The sequence below is a fragment of the Ambystoma mexicanum genome, chromosome 2q (assembly GCF_040938575.1).
Source record: "Ambystoma mexicanum isolate Mex_15411 chromosome 2q, UKY_AmexF1_1, whole genome shotgun sequence".
NCBI lineage: Eukaryota > Metazoa > Chordata > Amphibia > Caudata > Ambystomatidae > Ambystoma > Ambystoma mexicanum.
In genome coordinates this window covers 205073168-205086757 of record NC_090924.1, presented here as the reverse complement: position 1 = coordinate 205086757, position 13590 = coordinate 205073168, and the positions used below count along the sequence as shown (strand labels likewise).

General features: G+C 46.3%; 1 protein-coding gene across 1 annotated transcript in view; it reads left to right on the top strand.

Annotated features, from left to right (window-relative positions):
• The window catches only part of SMG1 (SMG1 nonsense mediated mRNA decay associated PI3K related kinase), a 2768248-nt gene that overhangs the window by 509766 nt on the left and 2244892 nt on the right, over positions 1–13590 (top strand). The window contains exon 23 of the mRNA XM_069647131.1: positions 3488–3642. Coding sequence (XP_069503232.1) covers positions 3488–3642 — 155 coding nt within the window. The remainder of the gene's footprint in view (positions 1–3487; positions 3643–13590) is intronic.

The following is a 13590-nucleotide window of genomic DNA, read 5'->3' as shown; positions in this document are numbered from 1 at the left end:
ATTGGACCTGTTCTCTAGAATGGAGAACATGTGTTTAAAAGTTGACTTACTTGCAAATAAGTTGGTTGGTAATTGTAACTCTGAGAGTGAGCAGTTATAAAAGTTCTTACTTGCCTTGCATGTGTGGTGGTGTGCCATTCTGAAAAGTATGTTAGGTTATTTTACTCCCCTGTGAACTGTTTGTACCTTTTCCCAAAAGTAATGCTGTTGGCTTCACTTAACTATCTCTTCCAGAATATTGGTGTGGAAGTTCAATCAACTGGGTCTTGCTTCCCCTGACCTGCTATATAGTCTGTCTAGAATAAGTCTGCCTTGTCTTACCTACCTGGAATAACTTTGGGTCATTCTTAAAGCGTAACATTGGGTTTTGCGTTCACTAGTTTGTTTTATACAGTTTCAGGTTTATACCTACCTTTTAAGTTGCTGGTAGGTACTTTTAAAAAGTATATGGGGTTTTACTTACCTTGAATAGCTGTGTGCCATCCTAAAATAAGTTAGTTATTGCTTACCTTACTCTGTGTTCCACTGAGCCGAAAGGCAATTGTAATTGTATACTACACCAAAAGGTTTTTATCCCATAGTATACCTGTTTTATCCTGAATATGTCCCTTGAATTAGTGTTGCACTTAATGGAGTGTCACTGAACAATTTCTAGGGTCTACTAACCTTTTATTACTGAAAGTAATCAGAAAGGAGTTTAGGGTTTTACTCCCCATGAATAGGTGGCCTATACTAAATGTGTTTGATAAGGTCTGACTTGCCTAGAAATACTGTTCGTTTTCTCAACAAGGTGTATGCCTTGGTCTATATACCTTCAAGCATTGTGTTGTGTGTTTATAATGTATTTGTGACTCTGATAAAGTACTTACCCCAAGACTTAACTTGGCCTAACTGTATTCATAATAAGTCTTTATTATATATAATGCATCTGGTTGTGTTTCTGTTGAACCCTTGGTATACTACACATTCTTTGTACCTTCCTACAGCCCTCTCTCCCTTCTAATACAAGCCTGGCTGCTCTGTCTACACTACTATATGCTTGGGTGGTACAGTCTTGCACTAAGAGTGGAGTTTTGTACATTCTCAGTTGTATGGTTTTGCTAAGCCTTTAGTTGGACTTCAGAAAAACTGTTCTTGCATGCATAACAAAATGAGCAAAAGGCCAGGGGACTGAAGTAGAAGGCCTCACTTCCCTGTAAAAGTCAGGACAGGTTCAAAAGCAAAACATTTGGGGGCCCATAGGACTATAGAGGAAAAGCTGCCAAAAGATAAACCTTTCGAATCACTTATCTGAAGAAGGTGCTTAGCCAAGTATACCGTAAAGACTGATAATTGTTTGTGGCTTGCTGTGACCAAACCGATCATCTTCAGGTTGCATGCATCCTCTGGAGGGGATTGTGGTGCACTCCACCAGGGATTGTATGACTATGACCGCTTTCCTGGAGGAGTCTCGATCCATGTGGTCTGCAGAGCTACCACTTGGTTGACCAGCATTCATTTGCAAAGGATTACTTTTTTAATTCTGATGCATGGGCTAAGGCCTTGTTTGGCAAGGCTGTAGTGCAGGGGTCAAGTCCTAAAAATTAAAGTGGGGGGACTCATTAACAAACGCAATGGGAGGTGACGTCGCAGGAAATAAGCATATCAAGGTGAAATATGAACATTTCCTTAAATTGGCTTTGCATAACCACCCAAATTACACAGGACGAATAGCATTTTACTTTCATAAAATCAAATCACACAAAAAATCAAGAGGATATTTCCTTCTAATAGTGTTTTTGAAAACGTTAAAAGGTGTGCATGTTTTAAACTTCAAGAACCAATACAAATGTTTTCCCTCGAACTTGCATTACCGAAATGGGACATTTCACCTATAGTTTATTTTTCATCATGTTATATAGTGCAGTGGTGACGTCTCTGACCTGAAAACCTGACAACTTCCTTGAGGTCGGCTTTAATTCCTAAATTCTAAGAGGACATTCAATGTTTCTCATTTTAGCTGGGGGGGTACTGAGTCCACCCTTTGAAAAAAGTGGGTGGACTGCGTCCCCCCACGTGTACCCCCTGACTTGAGCCCTGCTGTAGTGCAGAACATCTTTGGTTGGGATCTGTCTCTCAGCCCTGGTATCTCCAAGGCAATCATCTTTTTAATTGATTGGTATTACTGCAGTAATTTTTCAAAGATAATCAATCTGCAGAGGTACCCGTTAGAAGTACAATTTGGTTTTGATTCTCTTCTGAAAATTCCTGATCTGCCCACCTTCAGAATGATTTCAGTTCTCACGTGGCGGGATGTATCTAGCAGCCCCCATTTTATAAAAAAAAGTAATCGCACTGTTTGCTGTTCCCACTCCAGGTGTCCAACAGTTCAAAGGGTCCAGAAGCATACTCAATCGCGATTCGCTGAAATGTCCAAGACGAGGACAGTCACTAAGTGACGTCAACCAAGATTCGGTCAAGTGACCCACACATTAATTGTGAAATGCAGAGGTCTGGTTACTCTGACCTGCAATATTCTCCTTCCTAGACTGTATAAACTAGGAATACAGGTCCACACAAACTCAAAAGAATGGACCAACGGTCCGCAACACACACGAAGGTTCTTTAATATCGATGTGATGTTTTTTTTACTCTATTCATGTTTTCTGCACACATTGAAAAGACCTACAAGTGAATGCCTATTAATTTAACGTTTTGTCCTATGTGCGTTGTATAGTTTAGGAGTTTTCCCTGCTGCAGTTTGTTTTTATGATTATATAAAAGAACAAGAGACTTTTATGGTCTCCTTCAATATGCTTTTTGTTGGTTTTTTTTGTCACTATATGTAAAGAAAATCTGAGGACAAAACTATGTCTCAGTAATACAAAAGAAAAAGAAATAATGACACAATATTGAATAAATAAAGGCAGGCAAATAATAAACCCCCTTAACATTTGTTTTGATAAAAGTTGAAGGGGGTGTTTTTTTAGTGGAGTTGAAAATCAATACTCATTTATTGGCAGTTCTGTAAATAAATGCACGCCTGGTGCATAATTATATAGGGATATATCCAGGGAACTATGGGTCTGAGTGGATGTCACAGCCTAAGCCCTGCCACGAGTTTTGGGACACTTATTAAAGCTTTTTAAGGTGTTTTAGCCCCATAGATATGAGGGCATTTAATGAACCAAATTTAAACATTGCATTTTTTGCAGCCTTTTTTCCATAGAATTGCAGTTTTTCAATGATTAAGTTTTCTTTTTTATCTGTCTGTGTCCTGGCTTAAAAGCAATTTGTTACAAAGGTGTTTCATAGATGGACAGTGGAAATTGCATGCATTAAACAAATAGGTAAAAGATCATCCTTTTCACTTTTTTTGGATTTTCTTTGCCACTCAACTGAGGTGTTGCTCGTGTTGTCTGCCTGGAAGAAAAGTGTGAAGATAGGTTCTTTAAAATGTAAAACATTTTTAGCAGTTTTTGACTGCTTAATTTACTTTTGTTTTAAGGGAAATGAATTGGAAATGACAATCATGATGGTTGTTGAAGCACTTTGTGAACTTCATTGCCCTGAAGCCATCCAAGGGTTAGCCATTTGGTCATCAGCAACCATCGGAAAAAGCTTTGGTTGGATTAATTCTGTTGCCCTACAGGCAGATGGTCGGTAAGTCAACGTGTACTTCAGATTTTCATCTTTTCCTGTTTAGATGCTGGTCTTGTGAATCAGCTTGACTACAGTGTCAAAATGAACTGTTACCTGCAAACACTTGATTGCATTTGTTTAACTAGATGTACCAGATACCTGCACTACATTTCGTTCATAATCTGGTCTTAAAATGTAATTTGCAGGCACATTTTCAGAATGCTGCTGTAATGTCTTTTTGAAGATCCTTTACTGTTTGATTTGGGAGAATGTCAGATACTGTTTGCCTTTAACCCATCTATGTAAAACAATGAAATGCCACCACACATTGTGCCAGTTAAAGACGTTATAATGGTTATGTCCCTTGGTTGACACCTGTTACGGCCCTTGGCCTTTTTCAAAACCGCACATTAACCAAATTGTAGGCAAAATAAAGATTCTTGGAGGTCTCAATGTATTCTTATACTGTAGTTCATAACTGAGTAAAATCCCTGTGCCTGTTCAAGAGAGTAGTGGGTATACTCTTAAGCCCGCACACAATACGACAGAGCATTTGTTCCTGAACAGTCGCACCAAGTTAAAGTACTGATTTCCTGTCGCAGCAGGACCCCCCCTCCAAACCAACAATTAAAATCATCTGTGTATACCTTGTAGAATAGAATATTTTTCTAAGTCGGCTGTGCCAGCAAGAATTCAAAAGCTCCACTTCAATGGATTGCATGCTCCTGCAGATTCCTTATCTGATATCACTTCCAGCGGCGGCTGCTCAAACTTTTGAAGGAGGCGTAGTGCAATACCATGTCAACCATTGAATCCTGTTGACGTGGACGTGCCACTCCAAGACTCCGGATGGGACATCAGCAGTGCATAGAATGTGTCACTATGTCCCCGTACCTCCAGTTCCTTTTTTGTGCATGCCCAGCACTTTTTGGAATGGTTCTCTTCAGAGTAAAACATTTTTCATTTGACGCTGATATGTCATGCCTTAAATATTCAGGTTTCAAGCGCTGTGAAGACTGTCGCTCACCGATGTCCATTCCATTATGAACCCACCTGGTATCTTCGTGAGGTGTCTCAGGAAGGAACACGACATTGAGCAGTGGGATTCCAGCCAGCAAATTAACCCGAAAGCAGTCTGGGAACGATCGGCAAAGTTAACCCTCATGTGTCCAACAAATTCTCTGGTTTGTTTGAGAAGGACAGACACCACAAGAAAGGGAAAAAGAGCTTGCACTCTGTATGCGGTTGAACCTGTCGTCCTCCCACAAGAGAAACCACATTCGGGCCAGATACAACCCAGATATTTTGGTGAATAGGGGTAAATCTTTCCCATCTACAGGTTCCCAGAGGGAGAAGCTTTCAAAGACCAAATGCTTCAGCTCTTTCAAAAAGCTTTGGTGTGTAAGGCTTGGGCCTTGAAGACGCAAGCATTTCAGGCACCAGTTGTGCCTGGAGGTTCCGGTGCAAGGTGACCGCGTCTGGTCCTACTCCCTCAATCTTTACCTCGACTATTATGAAGCCGCTACCGGCGCTGACGGCCCTAGAGTTATTGGTCCCGGGAGATCTTGTTGGAACAATCCCGTCTACGTTGGCTCCGCTCAAGCATTCATTTATCCCAGAGTGAAGATCCGAGCTTTTCATTGAGATTCATCTTCGACAAAAAGAGGTCAGTCCCTTTTGCCATGTAGCTGAGGTACGGGTGAGTTTGGGGGGGGGGGGGATAGGGGGACACTTACTTTTTCACAGACCAGGCCATTTAATAGCCCTGGCTGAGGGTCTCCATGAGGCAAGTGAACTGACCTTGACCTGCAGCAGGCATCCTCTTATGGACATCCCAATTCCCAGTACAGGAATAAAGTGGCAAGGATGGACCTAGCTTTGGGTCTGGGCACCCTGGCCAAGCGCCTCATGTCCTATGCGCTTGTTGACATCCTGGACAAAGGTCTGCTGATGGAAAGAACATTGCCCTTTAATGTGGCCATATCTGACCCTATGTGGTAGAAATCGTGTTCACCCCGGCTGTGGCTGCCGGGCGTACTAATAATTATAAGCTAGCCAAGGGCGGGCCTACCGTTTCTCTCGTCTCATCCCACTGCAGGAGGTTTGGTGGTCCAAGCCACCATGGTAAGCTCTAGGCTAGCCACATCCACTTCCAATCTGCCTACAGACAGGGAGTCCAAGAAAACTGATGCCTTGGCGTAGAACATTTTTTGTCGGAGAGCATGGCCCTGAAGGCAATCAATGCCACATGTGCCTTTGGTAAATACTCCCACATGCTGTGGAGGACTATAGCGAAAATAGCGGATCATTTCCGAACTAGGGATGTGAGGGATGGCTTCTTGGACATTATTTAATGATGGTAAAGAGGTGGCCTGTCTGGTGTTGCAAGCAGGTCTTGATACTGCAGACTGCATAGACAATGATGGGCACATCCACAGTGCTGCAGAAATCTTACGGTCACAGTTCTGGGTTTTTCCCTAACGTTCAAGCCAAGCTTCTGGACATGGCTTTTCATAGTGAGCATCTGTATGGTACAAAAGCAGAGGAGTCTTTAGAGAAATATAAAGATTCTAAACTGGCTGTTAAGTCTCTATGGCTAGCTGTGCAACTGCCTGTCAAACAATCATTCAGCTTCTCTTCAAGAGGCAGAGGTTACAGGTGGTATGAAGTAAAGCACAGCTACCGCAAGCCAAGAAAGGCGAGCAGCGTTTCTCATGTCCTGGATGGGGCAGAGGGGCCTCTAGGGGCAGTGGCGCTTGTTATGCTACTTTTGAGTTCTCTCCCACGCGTTTCCCCAGTTGGAGGGAGAGTCTCCGAGCACTGGAACAGGTTGACGGACATAGCGTCCTATGCCTTGCCCTTAAAGCTAGTCAGATGTGGATACAGTCTGCCTTTTTAAAAAATGATTTTGTTCATTGTTATGGGCAAACAGAATGGTCTTTCAGGCTGTCGGTACTGGGAAACTGTTTCCCTTAGTCTTTTGCCTTTGTTACTACTTTTGGGTAACTTTTTATCATTGCACAGTGAATCTTACAATGCAGTGAAATGGGGTTATGTGTGTATGTCCATAGACTACACTCAAATGGATTTTTGGTTACTTTGGATGTGCCTAAAAGACAAGCTGGTGGCAGCTGTTGCATTTTGACTATTTGTGCAGTACTTTTCGTTAGCCCTACCGCGTTTACCCTGTTTGTCTACTAACTGTGGCTAGTGTCCACAAGGGGTCTGCTTGTTCTTTTGGCCATCTTGTTCTGTGGCCTTCTGCCTGCCCAGCCAGGTCTGGACATTATTTAAAGACCATTCACTTTCCTGGGAAAGCCTTGGTTTTTGCAGGCTAGTGCAGGGCCGTGTGTGTGTTCTCACGAAGTGGGCTGGGACTGTTTGATGCTCCTTGTGTGAGATGCAGAGTGGGCTCCCTTTCAGATTTCCCCCCCTCCCCCCTCCTGGTACTAGACTACGGTCACCACGGACGCCTCTCTAGAGGGATGGGCAACCAACACAGGACAGTCTCACACCAGAGGCCTCTGGCTCCCGTAGGAGAAGGACTTTCATATAAATGTCCTGGAGATCCGGGCAGTCTCTTGGGCACTAAAGTAATTCCAGCCTCCTCTACGGAGAAGGTGGTGCAGATCTTCAGACAATACGACCACCATGTTCCTCATCCCCTTTTACATGGCAGCCACCAGGAACACCTTCGCAGACTTGCTCGGCACAGAGTTGCAGTCCTGCCACGAGTGGGAACTTCAACAGGCACATGTGTTCTCTTCAGCAGGTGGGGTCCACCCTAGATTGGCCTTCGCAACAGCTGCCAACTCCAAGTGGCAAAGGTTTGCCAGCAGGTATCCTCAGCCGAGGAGCTTGGGGATGCCTCCTCATTCCTGTGGCATGGGCTCACCATGTACGCATTCTTTGATTCCACGCCTAAGTGTGATCAACCCACTCGGATGTTAGCATTGCAGGATGATCCTCATTGCACTGGCGGGGCAATGGCTGATCTGGTACCCGGACCTTTCCATCTCTCAGTGGCCCAGTCTGTCCGGCTGCCTCCACTTCCTGACCTTCTCTCCAGAGAAAACGGAAAAGTACTACACCATGACCTGGCGTCACTGAGCCTCCTGGCTTGGCTCCTGCAGCCCTTTAGTTTGGGCACTATGCCCTGCCGTTGGTGTGCAAGATGATCCTGGCCACGGCCAGAGCTCCCTCTATGCTGTCTTGTTACAGGCTTCCGTGTGGTGTAAGACTCGCAAGATAACGCCTCTGCAGAAAACTGCCCTGCACCTCCCCCCCAAATACCTGCTCTCGTTGGCTAAAGCGGGGCTAGCTCATGCCTCCAAGTTTCATCTGGCTGCCATATCATGGTACACATGGGCGCCAGGCAAGCTATCCCTGTGGTTGCACAGGCTCGTCAAGGAGTACCTCAAAGTCCTCTTGGACCGTTCCACCGGTGAAGGATCCTACCCTGGCTTGGGAACTGAACACGTTTTTGGCTAAGCTCATGGGGCCACCATTTAAACCAATGCATCGTGCCCCTCTGAAGTTTCTTTCATGGAAGACTGCCTTCCTGGTGGCAATCACCTCAACTAGGCGGGTTGGGGAGATGCAGACTCTACCCAGCAAGCAGCCGTACATCACCTACCACGCCACAAAGGTGGTGCTGCAGACTCATCCCACCTTTATGCCAAATTTTCTTTGACTTTTAATGTCAACGAGCCTTTGGTCCGGCCAGGGTTTTTTTCTGAACCTTTCCACGCCTGCTGAGGGGACATTGCATTCGCTGGGTGTTGCTTGTGCCTTGACGTTTTATGTCCCATGCACAAAGGAGTTTTGGTAGACCTCTCAGCTGGTTGTTAACTTTGGTCCTCTGGGACATGGGAAGGCCCTGTTTAAGGCTTCCATATCCAGGTGGCTCTCTAGCTGTATCATGGACTGTCATTGTCTGGCCAACAGACCACTTCCAGGCTGGCCGGCCATTCCACCAAAGCTATCGCAGCAGCTAAAGTGTTACTTTCTGGTTTTCCTGTGCTCGACATCTGCAGGGCTGCTATGTGGGGTCTACCCATACCTTCATGAGATTCCCCGGCATCGACAGGGTTTCCAGGGAGGAGTCCCGGGTTGGCCAAGTGGTGCTATGCAATCTTTCTGTTCCATGTAAGTGTATAGCTTCTGTTGAGACTTGCCACCACCTTTGGTTCTGTATATGCACTGCTGTGTAATCTTCATGAGCATGTGAATCCATGCAAGACCCCATGCTGGAGAAGTTACAAGTTACTCACCTGTAATTCTTGTTCACTGGATTGCTTTTCTCCTGCAGATTCCTCATCTGATAGATCTCCTCATACAGCTCTGCTGCTCAGAAACTTTTTAGACAGGGAGTGTAGTGGACCTCAACTCGATCGTCGATCCGTCTTGCTCGGATGTCTGCTCCGGATGTGACATCAGGCGTCGTATAAATAGCACATCTCTAGGCCCCGTGCTTCAGGTTTTTTTTTATGCGCTTGCACTCTGCGTCGGGAACACGAGTCTTCACTCATCTAGGTCCATGCATTCAAGGAGATGGCAGATGTCAGACGAGTGTTTGACAGAGCGAGAGTTAAGCGCAGCAATATAGAGCAGCTTGCAATCTTTGAAGGTCTCCTGCGGGGGTCGCTTGGGACTGCGGTCCCATCCGAGGGTGTCAAGAGAGCCAAAGGGATAGTGGAGGATGGCTGAAGAGCCAAGGCCAACATTGGAGCCGGACAGTGAATCAAGGCAAGGGCGCCTGTGCAGTGGAGGAGGAAGGCACAGCCGGCAAGGGAGCCTGTGCAGAGGAGGAGGAAGGCACAGCAGAAAAGGGAGGTTTGAGAGGCGAGGTAGGAGCCTGTCAGAGAAGGTTGTGTTGAGGCCCCTGAACCAGGATGGTTCCATTCCGATACAACTTAATGATGACCCTGGAAATGGCGAAGAGGTGAAAGAGGACCTCCCGGTGGGCGACGCCATTAATGGGAGAAGAGGCAATAGGAGAGAGAGAGGTGACCATGTACTGGCTCCATAGGTTCGGTGAGGTAATGACAAAGGGAATGTCTGTGAGTGTCTCTGGCGGAAGCTGTGACATGGGTGTCTGCAATAAGAAAGCCTGGGTTGGAGCCCAGTATGTCCTTAAGTTTCTTCCGGTCAGATTTTGTGATGGGAGAGGGATAGGAAATAGAGAAACAGTTAGAGAAGATAGGACAGATGGTGACATAGCTAGCTGCATTGATGAGGACACTTACCAGGCTGATCTACTGAGGCACATGGAGAGGGGTGGGGGGGGGGGGGGGGGAGTATATGGGGCAAAAAACACAGGGGATGGGGGATAGAAAGAAACAGTGCAGCAAGTATGCTGCAAAGCACAGTTCTGAACCTATCCACTTGGCCAAATGGGAATAGGTGTAAGGTCCAACAGTAGGATGAAGGCACCGCTAAAAGTGATTTTCAAGCAAACAGGCACTTTCAATGCAGGATGGAGGGGCAGGGTGCAGTTAGAAACGGTTTTGAAGCAAACAGGCTTAGTCTTGGAGGAATGGCACATGAAGTGCAGCGGAGCAGTACAGCAGTAGGTGACAGTGGGAATGAGTCACAGTGAATGAAGGCAGCATGCAGAGTCACTGAAGAGCATGGGGCATCTGGAAGGTGCAGGACTTGAGAGGCCAAGGAAATTAATTCGGTGGCCCCGAGACGGCCACTGATAAGCAGTACTCGCGTGATGGCACGAGTAGGGATGACCGTCATGAGGGGTAATGTGTGTAAATATCAGTACGGACGCAATGGTCAAGAAGGTTTTTACTTCTGGCAGCATGGTGCTCAAAGCCACCAATCCAGCCTGCAGATTTGCAAAATACTCCTTTGGCTTGTGGAAATCTGTAGAGCATGCAGCTCAGTACCTCCCTGAAGGTGCAATGCGGGACAGATTTTTACAGCTGGTGGACAATGCAAAGGAGGTAGCCAAGCAGTTGTTGCAGACGAGCCTGGACGGTCAATGGGGTCCGCAGTAGTTAGGAAGAGATAAGCCTAAATGTTGAGAACACACCACTGGACATTCCTTTTGAGGGAGATTTGCTTTTTGGCCAAAAAGCTGATTATTCTTTGGAAAAGCACAAGGAGTCCAAAGTTACGCTAAATTGCTGGGCCTAGCCACGCAGCCGGCCAAGCCTGCTTTCAGTTTTGCCTCAGGAGGCAGAGGGTGCAGACGTTCTGTACCGTATGGCAGGAAGACACCGCTTACACAGGCCAGGCAGGGCAGAAGCGTTTTTCACATCCCGAAAGGGGCAGAGGGGTCTCTAGAGGCCAGCAAAGAGTGGGTCTCTGCCCTCTATGCCGCTTTGATTTCCCCTCCCACGACTTACTGGTTGATGGACGGTTGGCAGGACATTGTCCCCAGTGGCAGGAGATTACCTCTGATGCCTGTGCCCTGCAGTTGATTCAGTGGAGTGTATTGTCTGCACTTTTTACGAAAACCACTGGACAGACCCCCAAAGCCTCCAATCCAACTGGGACAGAAGCTCCAGGAAGAACTGAGAGCCCTATAGTGGAAAGGTGCTGCGGTAGAGGTACCTCCCGAACAGAGCCGATCGGGCTGATCTTTCCGGTATATCCTGGTATCCAAGAAAGGAGGTATCTGTCCCATTCTGGACCTCAGAGCTCTCAGTAAGGTCCTGAGGAAAGCAACTTTCAGGATGGTGACGTTGAGGGAAATTCTCAAAGCTCTCGAAATTCAGGACTGGCTTGTGTCAATAGACCTACAGGATGCTTATTTCCATGTGCCAATACATCACAAGCACAGGAAGTTCCTAGGGTTCCTCATAGGGGATAAGCACTATGAGTTCAAAGTGCTTCCTTTTGGGTTGACCTCCACTCCAAGGATATTCACCAAACTCATGGCGGTAGTCGTGGCTGACCTCGGGAGATCCGGGGTCCATGTATTTACTTACCTGGACCACTGGCTGTTCTCCAGCATGGGGTCTGACGTGGATTCACATGCTCATGAATGACTATTCCCGTCAGGCTGGGAATCCTCTGTAAAAGAAAAAAGTTCCTTTTTTCTTTTTTTTTTTTTAAATTTAAGTTTTTATTAATTTTAAAACATAAGGCCAATACAGGTGCTTGAAAATTATATTCACATTGTTACACCATTATCACATCATGGTTGAACAAAAACAGCACTTTAAGCTAAATTGTCTGTCCCTTCCTGTTTGGGTTAAGTTGTCATAATCCCTTACCAAAGACCCCCCCCCTGTCCTCCCCTCCCCAGGACGTCTTTTCTGATTGTTCCATTTCGGCTGTGAAAATTCAGTTTGTGAGTATCGCAGGATGGGACATTTATCGTAGGTGGTTTGCTTAAGATCAGGGCTTGCGACTGGCTTGTTTGCTTCTAACATGTCGGGTGGCATTCGCTTCACATTGGAGAATGCTGCCTATGGGGCTTCTTGATCTTTTGGGTTGTTTTGTTTCTGGCTTGTGATATGCTGGTTAGCGAAGTCGCACCAGGTTTCTTCGTGCCGTGCTGCCCCATCATGGAGGGCTGCCGTAATATTCTCCATTGTATAAATGTTCGTTGCAATATTAATCCATTCCTTTTTAACTGGGAGGTGTGGAGACTTCCATTTGATGACCATTCCGGCTCTCGCTGCTAGCAACAGTGGGGATGCCAGCCCCTTTATCCTGGTAAGTTGGTCATCGTCCTCTTCTAAGCCAAATAAAGTCAGGAGGGGGGGATGGTTTCTTTCGATGCCGTCTATTTAATTCATCCTAGGACTTCGTTCCAGTATATGCAGACTTTAGGGCAACCCCACCGCATGTGCCAGTAGTTGGCATCCATTCCATATTGTCTCCAGCATTTCGGGATGTTGGTCTGGTAGATTTTCGATAGCCTGTGAGGGTCGTAATGCCATCTGTGAAGTAACTTTATTGCGTGTAGCTTGTATTGTGCAGTGATTGATATTCGAGACAGTGTTTTGCAAATTGTTTCCTATCCCTGCTGGTCACATTCTGTCGAAGTTCTTTTCCCATTTTTCTTTGAGGCGGAGGCTCAAGACTTGGTCTTTACAGATCAGGGCGCTGAACATACGTGCTATCAGGCCTTTGTTCGGGGTGGTCGTGGCTAGGATTTTCTCAGAGGGCAGGAGTTCTCTTTGTATCTTAGTCTTCCATTCCCTTTTGGATAGGATGCCTTTCAAACGTAGATGGAGGAAGATCGGGATTGGATGCAATTGGAGAGCTTATTCTAATTCTGTAATTGGTATGAATTTGTCTTCTCTCCATAGCTGACCGACTCTTTCAAGTCCTGCATGGAACCAAGTTTGGTATCTGGGGTGTTCTGGGATTTCCTCTCTGATCCTAGGGGCCCAGAGATGGCTCAGGGGGGATGGCCATATGGTCACACCCGTCATCCCTTTCCCTTCCTTCCATGTGTTCCATATTGTCCCCAATATTGGGTGATTGCGTAGTCTTCTTGTGAGCCGTGGTCTGGGGACCCACAGCCATTCTGCAAGAGTTGTAGGGGTCAGGTTGTCGTTGTCTAACTGGACCCATTGCAGGTCCTTCCTGTCTCTTAGGTTTGGGATGAGGATTCTTAGTTGGGCTGCCTGGTAGTATCGCTCGATGTCGGGGAGGCCGACCCGCCCCTGATCTTTGGGTAGTATCAGAGTTTCATACGGTATTCTAGGTTTCTTTCCCTCCCATAAAAATCCAGTTATTGCCCTTTTCACTTGTTGAAAGAAGTGTTCCGGAACTGTCACGGGGAGTACCTGAAAGGGGTATAGGAAGTGTGTGAGACTAACCATCTTGATGGCGTTCAGGTGCCCCATCTAGGAAATTGTGAGGGGTCGCCATTTTGTGAGGTCGGCGTTGAGGGCGGTGAGAAGTTGGGGGGAGGTTTGCCTCATATAGGTCGGCGACATCTCTCGTTAGGTTGACCCCTAGGTATCTTAGTGTTGGGCCTCTGATGGTAATACC